The sequence below is a fragment of the Microtus oregoni genome, unplaced genomic scaffold (assembly GCF_018167655.1).
Source record: "Microtus oregoni isolate MIOR12 unplaced genomic scaffold, Mior012 000072F_ref0000427, whole genome shotgun sequence".
Classification (NCBI taxonomy): Eukaryota; Metazoa; Chordata; class Mammalia; order Rodentia; family Cricetidae; genus Microtus; species Microtus oregoni.
Window position 1 is genome coordinate 1,479,077 of NW_024543979.1, and position 16,549 is coordinate 1,495,625.

Sequence of the window (16,549 nt, forward strand, 5' to 3'; positions counted from 1 at the left end):
ATAATCCCCCAAATAGTGCATGCAAAATGCTAAGCATCATTTGGCACATGGTGCCATTAACTGTCATCACCTCCAGGGTTCGACTTAGATGAAATCACCACACTCCACTCAACACTGACCGTGCCCCAGTCATCCCGAGGCTCTTGAGCTCGGCAACAAGTTGGCCTTCCTACACCCTCGTGAATAACACCCCTTCCCCTCTCATCTCAGGGCTACTGCGTGCCTTTTATTTTCATAAACAAGCAGCAATTTTAGCATTTCTTATGACAAAAAACCCATACGAAAAGGCAGGCATTCCTAGTGAGCTTCCTGGGCGGAGAGGTTTCTCTGTTAAAGCTGGCAGGGTCTGGTCATCCACCATCTTCAGGGTCTCACCGTTCAGCTGGACAGATCTACAGGAAGGAGAGACACGCTTGAGTTAGGCAGGATGCGCATGCACTCCGGCCCCGACAAAAGTTGCAAAATAGTTTTAAACCAAGGAGGACTTCGGCGGCAGCTGGCGCTGTTATTTGTATCTCAGCAGTAGGTAAGACCAGGTGTTTGACAAACTTTAAACTACGGTGGGAAAGTAACTGAACCAGAGAGCATCCGGCCCTGTAGAGAAACATGCACAAATGGTGCACCTATTTTCTCTGCTTTTCCAAGACAGCGTCCCATCCTATAGCTCAGGCTGGAACTTACTATACAACCCCGGCTAGCCTCAGACTCCTAGTGACCATCCTACCTCCACTACATCGAGGTTCTTCATCTTTTTCTTAAATGTTTTTTGTTATATATAATGATTGACAGGATTGATAAGTTATTTTTATGCCATTCATGGAATACATGTGACGCATGTATAATAATCATCAATCTGCTTGTATACAATAAGCACCATGTAGATGTTAGATGCACCATTTTTCATACAAATAAACGTAACAAGCCAGGCCTGTGCACCCAGGAGGTGCAGGCAGGAGTTTAGAACTAGCTTTGACTACACAGCTTATTCAAGGCAACAGGAGACCCTATCTCAAAAACTGCAAAAACAACAAAACCTAGCAAAAGTAATTCATTATGTCATCTTACTTTTTTTAAATATTGATTTATTTATTATGTATACAATATTCTGTCTGTGTGTATGCCTGCAGGCCGGAAGAGGGCACCAGACCTCATTAAAGATGGTTGAGAGCCACCATGTGGTTGCTGGGGATTGAACTCAGGACCTTTGGAAGAGCAGGCAATGCTCTTAACCGCTGAGCCATCTCTCCAGCCCCATCATCTTACTTTTAATATCTCGACATTCATTCCATCTTTCTATGCATAGAAACACATTTTACTTTAACTACAGTGGGTGTAGTGTACATATTTTCTTCTTTTAGATTTATTTATTTCATGTGTAGGAATGTTGTATCTACACACCAGAAGAGGGCATCAGATCCCATTATATCCACTGGTGTGAGCCATCATGAGCTTGTTGGGAATTGAACTCAAGACCTATGGAAGATCACCCAGTGCTCTTAACCGCTGAGTCCTCTCTCCAGCCTTGTATATATTTTCTTAAAACTTCTTTTCATTTAATACATCCTAATGTTCGTTCACATCGGATGGTACCCATCAACTATATTATCTTAATGAACACACAGGATTCTATGATATAAGTTTATTAGTACATTTATTTAATCCTCTACTTTTAAATACCTTGTTTCCATGTGGCATTATCGTGTTTTTCTCTCTCTTTCTTTCTTCTTTTTTTTTTTTTTTTGAGAGGTTATTTCTTTGTAGCTTTGGCTGGCCTGAAACTCAGTGTATAGACTAGGCTGGCCCCTCACCTGTGGGCCATCCTCCCGTTTCTGCCTCCCAAGTGCCGGGATTATAGGTATGCATCATCAGGCCTGGTGTGTACTTTTAGTATCCTGGTTCTTATTTTAAAGCTTTTCACCTCTTCTGAAGACCGGATCTCACTCACTATGTAGCTCCACATAACCTTCGTTAGATGCTCAGTCCCACAACTCAAGACATCCTAACGACGTGCTCAAGTGCGCCAGAGGCTACCACCACATCTATTCTCAGGTGGATTCAGTCCATAGGCTTTGGTTTTGTTTTTACACTAATATATCGCATCAAGTTTATATGAGGTAGGGCAGGAACTATGACCATCTTCAAGGAAACCCCAAGCAAAAATAGGTCTTGAAAAATATCTCCGAATGGTGGTAGTAAGAAGGTTCAGATGAAATGAAGGGCCATTTGAGAATGCCTACCAAAGCTGGGTAGTGGTGGCACAAGCCTTTAATCCCAGCACTGGGGAGGCAGAGGCAGGTGATCTCTGTGAGTTTGAGAGCAGCTTGGTCTACAGAACACCTACCAAAGTCCTCGGATCGATTCAGTGTTTTGCTACCTCAGTTTGAAGGGAAACTTGATTATTATTAATTGATTACTATGACTTAATAGCGCTGTGTGAGACAGGCACACAGAGAGACTCCACCTGCTCTGGCTGCGGCGTTAATCAGCTGACATACAGCTGTGCTCTAAGGAAGGGTGTTTAAGTGGATTCAGTGGTGAGGGTAGGGTCTTATATGAGGGAAGTAACTGGTTCCATGTTTTGAAGATAGAAACAGAAGGATAAGGAAATAGAAGCTAGGTCTGTAGGTAAGATAAATGATCAAAAAAATTAGTAAACAGCAGGTTTGGCAGAATTGAGGAGCCTTGGGAAAATTCACCTGAGATAAATACAAAAATACTGTTTTCACTTAAAATATTTTCATTCACTGGGTGGTGGTGGCACACGCCTTTAATCCCAGCACTCAGGAAGTAGAGGCAGGAGGATCTCTGTGTGTTCGAGACCAGCCTGGTCCACAAGAGCTAGTTCCAAGACAGGCTCCAAAGCTACAGAGAAACCCTGTCTCAAAAACAAACAAACAAAACAAACAAATATTTTCATTCGAGGCTGGTGCGTTGGCTCAGCAGCTAAAGCACTTGCTGCCAAGCCTGCCAGCTTGAATCTGATTCCCGGGACCCACACGATGGAAGACAGAACCTCTGCATGCTGTCCTTTGATCCCTGTGCTCAGGAACGCGCACACACAATGTATTTAGAAACAACTGAAACAATTTACCTAGAAGCTCATTTCCAGCTGTTTTTCTTACTCTATTCCACTCCCCCAATCCCCCATGACTTCAATGCTGCAGGAGAACCCATCCAATTCTGTGTGACGTTTTATACCCCCACACACATGCCCTTCAGATGAGTGGTTCCGTGCCATTGGCTGTCCAAGTATCTTTTCAGAACAAAGACTCTAAATGCGGAAGTACTCTGCACTTGATAAACGCCAGCCACAACCCCTTATCTATAATGGTGTATTGGCTGCAAGATTGCTAGGGCAATGATGGCACCAAGCTTGTGGGAGGAACCAACCACTAACTGATCTGACCACAACATGGAACCCACATCGAGACTGCTTGGGTGACCAAGAACCCGAGACGAGGTTCCTAGGGGACCTAGGGTCAAACCAAATATTACTGATCTAAACAAAGAACAAAGTGTAGAGATAAAATGACTCCTCGTAATATCCTGATATACTCATTGATCAGCGCCTTCTTCAGCTGTCATCAGAGATGCTTCCTCTGGCGTGGGAACACAGAGAGGCGCGTAGCCAGATGGCACACAGAGAGGGAGCGACCTTGGAACACTCAGCCCTAAAGGGGATGTCTCCATCAAATCCCTCCCTTCAGGAAACCCCACAGAAGAGCAAGGGCAAAGAGGGTGAGAGCCAGAGAGGATGGAGACACCAAGGACAAGGCCTTCTAAATCAACACAGCAAAGCTTAGGAGCCCCCCAGAGCCTGAAACGGCACACACGGGGCCTGCACAGGTCTAAATACACTGAATGGATCTTGATATGTGAAGATATTTGGGACTACAGATTTTCTTCTAAGAAAGCTACTAGTTTGTGTCCATATCTTTCTATGTTGGCCTCTTCCACACGTTACACTTGTACAAATGATTATCCATATATAGAATATATGAAATAAAGAGGGTTAGAATGTAAAAGTTGCACCTCTTTCTCGCCATTAAAAAAAAAACCCTCTCGCTGGGCGGTTGTGTGCACACTTTTAATCCCCGCATCCAGGAGGCAGAGGCAGGAGGATATCTGCGAGTTCAAGGCCAGCCTGGTCTAGGAGAGCTAGTTCCAGGACCAGCTCCAAAGCTACAGAGAAACCCTGTGGGGGTGGGGTGGCGAACAAAACAAAACAAAATAAAAAAAAAACAACCCAAAACCCCAAACCCTCTGTATTATGATAAAAGTAAGTAAACATACACAAAGTTTGCCATCCACAAGAAAGTGACTCACTTGGAAAGTAACCCCTCGGGTCCAGGCTTTAGGAGGTACTTGTCCACTGGCTTGTTAAACAGTTGGTACGGCAGCTTCACGTGCTTGGTGACATTATGGAGGTTCAAGGCATACAGAGTTAAATCTCCGTCCTGATATCTTGGGCTAAAAGCGAACAGGTTAATCTAGTTAGTTATTTGTCTGACTTATACATCGGAGAACTTGAACATTGACACAATCAGAGATTCTGAGTGCCCGTATTCATAACGGTGGTGGGACCTATCAGCATCCTTTCCCAGGAGGATGTTAGACCAATCTTGTGGTCCTGCTTTGAAAACAAGAAAAGGACTGTTTCTCACATCCCCACCTCCCGAGCCGGAACACTAAGAGCTTTGCCCCTTTGCCACCATGAGCTCCAGAAGGCCATAGCCAGACCACATATTTTTATGTATAGGAAGGTTTAATGATAACAAGATCTACAGTGAATTCCAGTTATAAACTGTTTAAACAAGAGCTATTCCTGGTCTTATAAAAAGACTAAACTAAGCCTGGGCCGCTCTTCCGGAGGATCTGGGTTCATCCCTGTAACCCACAAGGCAGTTCACAACTGTTGTAACTCCAATGTCAGGAGAACCGATACCCTCTGCTGACCTCCAGGGCACCAGATACAAACATGGTACACAAACATATACAGGCAAACACCCATACATATTAAATAAAAATAATTTTTAAAAAAGACTGAAATGGGGCTGGGGAGATGCATAAACTGGTAACATGCTCTCTCTATCTCCATAAATCCTGTGCGAAGCTGGGTAAAGTGGCTCGTGCTGGTCATTCTCGTGATGGCGTCATGGCAAGGAGAAACATGTGACTCTCTGGAGTGTGCGGGCCGGCTAGCCTAGCAAGCCTGGCAAAGTTCCAGGCCAATGAGAGACCCTGTCTCTAACAAAAGGTAGATGGCACGTGAGGAAGGACCCTGAGGTTACTGACTTCGTCATGCATACACTTGTATGTACGTGCACACACGTGAACACACAGTGCACCCTGTATGTGAACATGCGATATCACACAAAATGAAGACAGTTGAACAAAGGCCAAGTGTGGTGGTGTATCCCCTTACTCAGATCTGAATTCAAGGGCCAGCCTGGTTGGTCTACGTAGCAAACTCCAGGCCGGTCAAGACTACCTAGTAAGATCCTATTTCAAACAAAACAAACAAAAACTACATCTGTGGACTTTTTCAGAATTTCCCTACTTCATACCATGACCTTCACCATTCAGAGTCCCCAGTCCCCAGGAATGGAGGACGCTAGGTGGCCTTTGGGTTAGTATAACCCGGCTGCCATGACAGATTGGAACTCAGATAAGGAAAGCCCTGAGGGTTGGGGAACTCTTTCTACCTAAAGTCAGAGTACAGGACTAGAGACATCTACATAGCCTCTGGCTCTAGAAACTGTGGTCACAACTCAAAAAAAAAAAAAATTGGGGGGGTGCTGGAGAGATGGCTCAGTGGTTAAGAGCACTGACTGCTCTTCCAGAGGACCTGGGTTCATTTCCCAGCATCCACATGGCAGCTCACAACTGTCTGAAAATGCAGTTCCATGAGATCTGACACCTTCACACCAATGTACATAAAATAAAGTTAAGTAAATCATTAAAAAGAAAAAAATTAAAAAATTGTTTGGTTTACTTCTGGGAAGGACACACGCGTGCCACATGTTGGAGGTCAGAGAACAGCTCATGGTTCTCGTCCACCACCTGTGGTGTCCAGCTCAGTCCCTGCATGTCCTCGACCTGCTGAGCTGTCTGCTGACTCTGAGTTAAAGATGTTAGGTTTATTTACTTGTGTGCATGTGCACACAGGGAGGACAGAGGACAATTTTCAGGGTCGGTTCTTTCCTTCCACCGCGTGGATCCCAGGAATGGAGATGGGGTTGTCAGACCTGACGGCGGGGGGTGGGGGGGTGGGTGGGGTGGGGGGGTGGGTGGGGTGGGGTGGGGGTGGGTGGGGTGGGGTGGGGGCTTTGCCACTGAGTCATCTCCCCAGCCCTTTCTCAACAGTTGTTGATATTGTTGTTATTGTCGATACTTTTCCCTACCTTGGTAAATAAGGAGATCAACACAGCCACAGAATTGGATATTCATACTTATTCCCGATCACAGGTACGCATACTCCCTCAAGGGATCTGCTGCTCATCTAAACGTGGTGATATTTAACTTGTGTGCCACCCCTAACAAAATTCAGGATATGTTTTCACTATAGACTCTAACAATTAAAATCCTTGTGTACATCTTTGCTGGCTTGCAAACGTCTATGCTGAAACAATTGTTTTGTTTCTTTAATCTTTAATTTATTTTTGTTTTTCAAATTGGGGTTTCTCTTTGCCTTGGCTGCCTGGAACTTGCCTTATAGACCAGGCTGGCCTCCATCTCAAGGATCCACCTGCCTCTGCCTCCCAAGTGCTGAGATTAAAGGTGTGCACACCACTGCCTGGCTTGATTTTTTTATTTATATGTTCCTATAAATATAAATATGTATATATATACTGTGTGTCAAATGCCCTAAAACTAGGGTTATAGACAATTTTGAGACACTGTGTGGGTGCTGGAATTGAACCTGGGTCCTCAGCCAGTGCGCAGAACTGCTGAGCCATCTCTCCAGCCCCTATTTAAGCTACTGTGTGTGTGTGTTCACGTATATGTGTGCTCGTGTGTATGGTGGCTAGAGAAGACATTAGATGTTTTCCGCAGTTGCTCTCCACCTTTCCTTTCTTTTTTTCTTTTTTGAGAGAGGGTCTCTTGTTGGCTTGGAGCCCATGAATTCATATAGACTGGCCAATCAGCACACCCTGGAGTCCTTCTGTCTCTTCCTGGTGCCATGACTACAGACATACGTTGCCACATCCAGCGTTTTCTATGTGGGTGCTGGATATTGAACTCGGGTCCTCAGGCTTCCGCTTCCACAGAAGCACGTCCCTGGCTGAGCCACATCTACTCAGCCCTGCTAGAAGTCTTTGGAAGTTAGATTCTGGTATCGGGAAGACAAAAAAGAAAGGATAAGGAGAGGTGAGATCCATTACACAGCTAGAGGGCATCTGGGGTGTTGGATAGGAAGTTTCCCGCTTACTAATCTAGACTTGCTGGGGGAAGGCTGTGTTTTGTACTTACTGGTGGGTGTTTGTGCAATGGAGATACACTCGAAGTTTGCTTCTGGCTGGGCCCTTCACGCGCACCGTTAGCACCTGGGGACCTACCAGTTTCTTGAACAGAAGAGATAGCCAGTAATCCTGTCATTCGGAGGAGGGATGGAAAACAGATCTCTGGTTATTCTCTTTTTCATATTTTAACAAGTCGAGTAAATAGCTATCCAATAAGAGCATGACAATGGTCCCAGAGATGTCTATGAACACAATGAATGGGATACGTTCTGATCCGAATAAATCAACTCTCATAATATTTTCAATAACAAAATTGAAATATTGGCTAAATATATTTAAATCATTCCCTTAAAAATTATTCTTAGAGCCAGGTGGTGGCGGACCTTTAATCCCAGCACTAGACAGGCAGAGGCAGGGCGATCTCTGTGAGTTTAGGCAAGTCTGGTCTACAGAGTAAGTTCCAGGACAGGCTCCAAAGCTACACAAAGAAACCCTGTCTTGAAAAACCCAAACAAATAAAACAAAACAAAAAGGATTATTCTTAGAAGGGCTGGAGAGATGGCTCAGCAGTTAAGTGCACTGGACGCTCTTCCATAGGACTTGAGTTTGGATCCTTGAACCCACATGGCATCTCACAACTGCTTGTAACTCCAGTTTCCAGAGACGCCATCAGAAACCACTAGGTATGAAGGTGGTGCCCACGCATAAATGCAGGCAAAACACCCATGCATATAAAATAAAAATATAAAAGCATAAATGTACCATTAAAATATCCTTAGAATAATTGATCTTCAAATGTCATCTTATATGTTTACATATTTTCCATTTATAAAAGACAGGTTTGTGTAACTCAAGCTGGCTTCAAACTCAATTTCAGCTTTAACTTGCTTTGCAAAACAACCATTCAAATGTTTAATAAAATGTATAGCATACTCTTAGTAGACGATATTTTATTTTTATTTATTTTATTATCATTATCAATTTTTTTGCTTTTGTTTTTTGAGGCAGGGTTTCTCTGTACAACAGCTTTGGCTGTCCTGGAACTAACTATGTAGACCAGGCTGGCCTTAAACTCACAGAGCTCTCTGCCTGCCTCTGCCTCCCGAGTGCTGGAATTAAAGGCGTGCACCACCACCACCCGGCTCACACATGGCTCTTTACTGTGGGGACTGACTATTCTTAGGAGGTTAGCACAGGGCCTAGAGCAGACCCCCATCTGTTTACAAGCACAGGAAGGTGGTGTCACTTACAGGCAAGGGCTCAAAGTTCTCATCCACCAAGTGGTAGTTGCCTGCTCCGAAGAACACCTGCCTCATCACCACTTCTATGCCCATCTGGGCCGACACGCCCAGCTTATCCAGCCACCTGGGACAGAGTGACACACAGTGTCTTTAGACTGGAAAGCAATGTCATTCCACTCTAATCACACACAGATCTGTTCATGTGTGTGGGAGGAACCAACAGGAAGCTGCAAGGATAGCATTAATTACAAAGAAGTTGTTCAAATGAGTTGGTGAACAAGGGCGCACACGTACACCCTCCCATATGACAATATGCTCTATCGAGAATGACACAAACAAGCCAGGCGAGTTTCCTCCAGAGCGAGACGACTTCTATAGAGCAGAACGAAGCTCCCACCCCTGTAGACAATTCCTCTTCTCGTTCCCGTGTTCTTGCTCCTCTACCCCACAGTGCATGCACACACACACACACACACACACACACATACACACATACACACACACACACACACACACACACAGCGAAGGCAGCTGTCAACAGAGGTCAAAATATGAGCCACACAGAACCACAACCAAACCGCTATGATCATCTCCCTGGCACGTTCAATGAATGTCAACTCTTCATTTTTTTCTCAATCCCTCGCGCCCTCACGAACATTGAAGGGTTTGTGCTTTATTCTTACTTTGTAACAAGGAAGATGGTGGGAACTAAAGAGTAAAAATGGAAGAGAAAAAAGGCCCAGGAAGGTTACAGGATGAAGAGCATGGGGGACAGCGAGGTGCTGAATAAGCAACCCCTGGTTTAAAGCAACCACGCTCGTGCGGTGGCCAATGAGGAGTCACAGTCAATGCTGGCGTTCACAGGTCACCCTCAAGGGTGATGTAAGTGCTTTAGGGCTAACCGTCTGAGAGTCTGCAGTGCTGCTCTGTGCACACTGAGCATCCTCAGAGCCGGAACTCTGGGTGACATCTTCTCTCCCCTCCTCGACCTTTCTTTCCTCCTTCCTTTCCTTGCCTGCCCTGCCTCTTGCCCCACAGGGATTCATTTGAACCCCTGATTCTCTGCTGTGGGTTTCTACATGCCAGGATTATAGGCAAGCCTCCACCCCTGGAAAAGAGTGAGCTTTCCTAGAGAGGGACCCTGTATGGTTTGGACCTGAAACGACCTCCCAAGGCTGTTGTGCTGGAGCCGGGCCTCAGCTGTGGTGCTTGTGTTAGGTACCACGGCCTAGTCGGAAGAAGCAGACCCTTCCAAGGGTATCGGGCCCTCCTGGCTCCTTCTCTTTTGCTTCTGATCACCCATGAGGTGAGCAGTTCCCTCCACCATGTGCTTCTGCCACAGACCCAAAGGCAATGGGACCCGGGGGCCAAACAAGTCACAGTAAACATTTTCTCCTCTTAAATCGTGTATCTTGGGGGTTTTCACAGCCACCGAAAGCTAATTAACAAGGATTCTTTGACTTCTTTGACCTATTTTTAGAGCATAACTTTCCTCCCTTCGTCCTCCTGGTTGTCACTGTCATCATCCCACTGTGGGTTAAACCCTGGGCTCTGAGCATTCTAGGCAAGTGCTCCATCCCTGAGCTATAGCCTTAGGCCTCATTTTACTTTTTGTGTTTTGAGACCTCAGTTGTGCAGTCTGGCCTTGAACTCACTCTGTAGCCCACCCAGTCAGATCTTAAACTTGCAATCCCCCTGCCCCAGCTTCCCAGAATTACAAATGTGTGTTATCATGTCTACCCAAACTTCCTGAAACAATCCGTGCATGCAACAGTTGATTAGAGACACAACTAAGGATGTCCAACAAGGTTTAGCAAACCATTTCAGACAAAAGCATATGAGCATCTTGCCTGCTTGTATGTCTGTACACAGGGGGCATGCCTGGAGTCTGTGGAGGCTGGAAGAAGGCACTGGATTTTCCGGGACTGGAGTTAGAGATGGTTGTGAGCCACTGCATGGGTGCTGGAATTCGCACCCCAGTTCTGTGGAGTGTAACCAGTGTTCTTAACCACTGAACCATCCCTCGAGCCTGGGAAATTCCTTTTTTGTAAGACCTGGCACAAAATTTTAGGGCTCTGTCCCACAAGTTGTGTTTGACGCGGGTTTCGGTTGACATTAGAGGATGGGAAAGAGCCGGAACCTGAGCCCAAAGCTGGGCAGCATTCACTCACAGAAAGCCAGCAGCAAAGGTGTCGGACAGCGAGGGTGCTCCACCACCGTAGGCAGAGCTCGTTTCTCCCAACCAGACCTTTTTGCCGGGTCGCATTTCCTTAGTCACCTGGGGAACAAGGAGAGTTCCACAGTCACTGCAAACAAGTCAACCCCCTCGGTGCTGAATGTGAACAGCACACAAGCTGCGCCTCTCCATACTGTTAGTTACAGGTGCATTTAGAATTGCTCGGGTCTTCACCAGTATCTCTTATGGGCCTAGTAGGCTATAGAAGGAATATAAACAAATATGGTCTGTAACAGTTCATTCTACTGAAAGGCCATTAGAGGCATTTTAATTTCTAATTACCGCAACTTAAAAAGATCCAACGCTAAGGAGGAAACCAGGGAATAAGATGCAGCGCTTACCCTTTGGAATTAATATATATATATATATACACATAAATACATTCATTTTATATATACATACATACATACATAAATACATTCATTATATATATATATATATATATATATATATATATATATATATATATATGTATATATCTCCACAGGCCTTGTTAGACTACAACCCAGAGACTGGTATGGGTGAAAAATTTAGAGAGACTATTACCTTTAGAATTTTTTGCACAGATAAAATAAACGTGTCCAGCACATCAGAGCTCAGAAAATCTTCTTTGGTGGCAATGCGTCCATTCAAGTAGTAGCTAAATTATTCAGAAAAAAAGTGTGCAGTTTACTTCCTGCTGTTAAGTCACCAGGTCTGACCCTTGTTCTTCTTCCTACCCTTTCTCACTGCTGCTGTTTTTACAAAGGCAGAAGTCCTTCCAGAGAGGAGCTAACGTGGGGAGGGGCCTTCTAGCCTAGTGACTCTGAGGCCCCAGTGTTACTTATTCTGTGGCCGGCATGGTTTACCTGCTTTTGTGGCTCATGGCTTAGTTGGCCATGTGTCTCCATGTTTGTAGTAACCGCCACAGTATTTAAAACATGACTCCTTTGTTCTGCTAACATTTAAAACCCTTGTGCATTGATGTTCAAGACGCTGCTCATTTATTATTTGAGCTTTGAAAAGTCAGTCTGCAGCCAGGCAAAAATAACTTCCTGAAAAACTGGCAGGAAGTGCGACGAGAATGGGCATTGGTACTGCCTGCCTTCAACTCCAGCATTCGGGAGGTGGAGACACGTGGGTCTCTGAGATTTCAAGGCCAGTCTGGTCTACAAGGAGAGGTCCAGGACAGTCAGGGTTACATAGACTTTGTCTCAAAAAAAGCAAAAAAAAAAAAAAAAAACAAACAAACATAAAAAGACAGGGTTTCCCTGTGTATCTCTGGCTGTTCTGGAACTCACTGTGTAGATCAGGCTGGCTTCAAACTCAGAGATATACCTGTCTCTGCCTCCTGAGGGCTGAGATTAAAGGTGAGTCTTACTTCCAAACCTCTAGAATTTTTTTAAAAATATTATTTTTAAAATATTTATTTATTTAGAAAAAGAGTCTCACTCTGTAGCCCAGGCTTTCCTGGGACTCATGATGTAGACAAGGCTGGCCACAAACTCACAGAGACCCACCGGCCTTGGTCTCCTGAAGGCCTAGACTAAAGATGTGCATCACCACACCCAACTGTTTTTAGTTTTTATGTGTAAACATATGCTTGCATGTGTTTATATGTACCATATGTGTGTAGTGCCCTTGGAGGCCAGAAGAAGTATTAGATCCCCTGGAAATGGAGTTACAGGCTGTTGTGAGCTGGGAACTGAACCCAGATCCTCTGCAAGACCAGCAAGTCCAGCCCAGTAGCTGCTCTCTGCCATGTAATATACCCCAGAGGCATGCAGGGTATTAAGAGCAGTCAGTAATGGGGACATCACGTCAGTGTGGGTACTTACTGATGCCACGTCACTGCGTCGATCGCTTCCCCGCCAGCCTTCAGGAAACTGGAAAGGAAGATCCACAGCAGGGTCAAACACCTCAAACAAGCAAATGCAAATTTCCAGAAGCGTTCCATCCCCCGGGAATGACTGAGTGTGTGAGTCTCAGGCGACACAGACGCCCTAGTCATAGCTCTGGGATTTTCAGCCCATGTTTCCTCTTTCTGTAAACAAGGTAACCACAAACTGTTTACTGATGTGGGGTACAGTGGATTCTCCACCGGGAAGAACAGTTTATCTCTAAGAAAAGTGGTTCTGCTTCCTTGCCAAGAGGGCACCTAAAGCAAAGAAGCCCCTGTCCCTCGCAGAGCTGAAGTCAGGGTCAAGTGGTTCTGCTTCCTTGCCAAGAGGGCACCTAAAGCAAAGAAGCCCCTGTCCCTCGCAGAGCTGAAGTCAGGGTCAAGTGGTTCTGCTTCCTTGCCAAGAGGGCACCTAAAGCAAAGAAGCCCCTGTCCCTCGCAGAGCTGAAGTCAGGGTCAAGGCCACTGAAAGCCAAGAAGCTAGTGCTGGAAGGAATCCACAGCCACAAAAGAAGAGCTGCACACCACCCACCGTCCACGACCCACGACCCTGCAGCTGCAGCGGCTACTCAAATACCTCGGCAAGAGCCTCCCCAGGAGAAAGGAGCCTGACCCCTTAGGCTAGCATCCAGCTCTCCCTGACCACTTCGTGGGAACTGAAGTCATCAACAAACTCCAGGTCATTGTTTACCTCAAGACCAACAAGAGTGAAGTCAAACCAGCTGAAAGGAATCTCTAGAACACCAATACCCTGGCCAGGCCTGATAGAAGGCACGCTGCTTAACTGCCCCCTCAAAAAAGCTTTGGGTGCTGTGGACAAAACTGGGATCATCTAATCTGAGTTCAGAGGGCTAATTTTTTTTTTTTTTGGATTTTTCGAGACAGGGTTTCTCTGTAGCTTTGGAGCCTGTCCTGGAACTAGCTCTTGTAGACCAGGCTGGTCTCGAACTCACAGAGATCCGCCTGCCTCTGCCTCCTGAGTGCTGGGATTAAAGGCGTGCGCCACCACCGCCCGGCTAGAGGGCTAATTTTTAAGTACACATTTTTTTTTTCACCATTAGAAAAATAAGACACCAGGCAGTGGTGGCTCACACTTCTAAGCGCAGCACTCAGGAGATAAAGGAAGGCCAATCTCTGTGAGTTCAAGGTCAGCCTCGTGTACTGAGAGAGTTCCAGGACAGGCTCCAAAGCTACAGAGAGACACCCTGTTTCAAAAAACAAAAACAGAAACAGTAGAAGGCACTGGAGTGTGGTGCACACACCTTTAATCCCAGCACTCAGGATGCAGAGGCAGGAGGATCTCTGAGTTCTAAGTCAGCCTGATCTACAGAGTTCTGAGACAGCCAGGGCTACACAAAGAAACCCTGTCTTGGGGTGGGGGGTGGCAGGGGAGTGACAGGGAGGAAGAGAAAGTAGTTGCACACCTCCCAAGTCCTACCTTCTCAGCAGCTTAACCGTCTTCCCTCGAGGCTGACCAATGTCAGGACCATAGAGCTTTGCATTTTTGAAAGCTGACCTTCGCAGAAGCTTACGCAACTCAACAAAATCTTCTCCCAATTGCAGCCCATCGATGAAAACGTGAGCTTTCTTCCAGAAACTGTTGGGCTCTGGAAGACAGCAATGCTCACAGTCACCTAGACATTCTTATTAAACAGAGCACACGCAAGCACACAGCCACAAACAGTTTTCAAACTACAAGCCCAGAATCGAAAGTCAAGAAAAGGTCTGGAGAGATGGCTCAGCAGTTAAGAGCGCAGATTGCTCTTCCAGAGGACCTGGGTTCACTTCCTAGCACCCACAGGGTAGCTCATCTGATACCCATACATACATGCAGACAGAACACCAATGCACATAAGAAAAGAGTCAAGAAAGGTAGGACCTCCCCTTCCACCCCGTTAATAAAGAAGAGAGTTTAGAAACAAACATTTTAATTATGGCACAAGGAGGGAACAAACAAATTGAAGTTACTAATAGGTGTTAAACCAATAGGCATTTGGGAAACAGTTTATAGACATTATTTAGTAGCCCGATTTATTATTTACCTACAAAGAACAAAAGAAAACGAAGGGCTAGAGAGACAGCTCAATTGGTAAAATACCCACCTCACAAGCAGGAGGACCGAGAATAATTCCCTAGAATCTGTGTAAAAAAGCCAGACATGGTGGCCCCTTGTCAGCCATGGTGGCCCCTTGTCAGCCATGGTGGCCCCTTGTCAGACCTGGTGGGTCACTTGTCAGACATGGTGGCCCCTTGTCAGATCTGGTGGGTCACTTGTCAGACATGGTGGCCCCTTGTCAGATCTGGTGGGTCACTTGTCAGATCTGGTGGGTCACTTGTCAGACATGGTGGGTCACTTGACAGACATGGTGGTCACTTGTCAGACATGGTGGCCCCTTGTCAGACCTGGTGGCCCCTTGTCAGACCTGGTGGCCCCTTGTCAGACCTGGTGGCCCACTTGTCAGACCTGGTGGCTACTTGTCAGACCTGGTGGCCCACTTGTCAGACACGTTGGCCCGCTTGTAAGCCCAGCACTGGAGAGGCAGAGATGGGAAGATCTCTGTGGCCTCGTCTACAAGGTGAATTCCAGGCCAATGAGAGACCATGTCTCTCTAACACACAAATAGGAAGATGGCACCCAAGGAAGGACGCGCTAGGGTGTTCTCTGTCCTTTGCACGCTCATGCATATGAGCACCTGCACACAAGCACGTACACACGCACACGTGAGCACGCACATGCACGCACACACACCCACACCCACACACATATACTCGAGGCAAAGAAAGAAAACAAGAAAGAAAAGGAGTGGGCAGGGAGAAGAATTTCCCGTGCAGAGCAGAGCCTGTCCTACACAGCTGTGCTCATTAAATGTCTGCATCTTATTTCTGTACATCATATTTAGCTTTATTGCTTGATGCACAGAAAATTCTTATATATTTTGAACAAACCTGACTAATCATTAGCATATTAGTCAGAACTTATAAATTCCTTGAGACTGGAGAGATGGCTCAGTAGTTAAGAGCACCGACTACTCTTCCACATGACCTGGACCCACCTGGTGGCTCACAACTGCCTATAATCTATTGTGGCAGCTTCTAGACAGCCTGAGCATACAGTGGAGGCCAGAGTGGGGTTTGGAGTGTATTTGCTATTTTTGTTGCAATAACTGAAAGTAACTCACGGAAGAAATAATTTCTTTTGTTTTTATGGTTCCAGAGGTGAGGCACGGCAGTCGGTGGCCAGCACAGGCAGCCGAGAGGTCACATCTTAGCCACACACAGAGAGTGGGGGGAGAGAGAGAGTGGGGTGCTTCCTCTAGCAAGACTGCACTTCCTCCACAAGCGGTTCTTCCTATAGGGGACCAAGTTGCACACACACAGCAGCCAATGGGGGCAGTTCTCATTCAAACCACCACACGGAGATTACCTGACAGACTAAGAAAGGAAGAGAAGGAGAGAAGCAAACCATCACACTCACAGTTTCGCTGAGTTCCATTTGCTAAGCACAGTAAGTTCAAAAGTCTGCAAAGCCCAAGGGAGTCTAGGAGCTGGGGAGTCCGACGGCCCCAGTTGTTTTTCTTACCTCAGAAATGACATAAGGGTGTGCTCGCAGAATGGCTCAGCGCACAAGCATTTATACATGGTGGAAGGAGAGAACCAACTCCACAGAATTGTCCTCTGAGCTATACCAGTGTGTGCTGTGGCCCATGACCTTCCCTGTCACACACTTAAC

At 46.0% G+C, this 16,549-nt stretch overlaps 1 protein-coding gene across 1 annotated transcript in view; it reads right to left on the reverse strand.

The window, feature by feature from the left end:
- Nucleotides 1–206: 206 nt before the first annotated feature.
- Hpse (heparanase) overlaps nt 207–16,549 on the reverse strand; it is a 37,716-nt gene continuing 21,373 nt past the window's right edge. Inside the window, exons 5-12 of the mRNA XM_041642062.1 lie at nt 14,258–14,426; nt 12,758–12,805; nt 11,487–11,580; nt 10,876–10,982; nt 8,714–8,828; nt 7,474–7,592; nt 4,327–4,470; nt 207–392 (exon numbers count right to left, since the gene is read on the reverse strand). Of these exons, the coding sequence (XP_041497996.1) occupies nt 233–392; nt 4,327–4,470; nt 7,474–7,592; nt 8,714–8,828; nt 10,876–10,982; nt 11,487–11,580; nt 12,758–12,805; nt 14,258–14,426 (956 nt within the window). The 3' untranslated portion in view covers nt 207–232. The remainder of the gene's footprint in view (nt 393–4,326; nt 4,471–7,473; nt 7,593–8,713; nt 8,829–10,875; nt 10,983–11,486; nt 11,581–12,757; nt 12,806–14,257; nt 14,427–16,549) is intronic.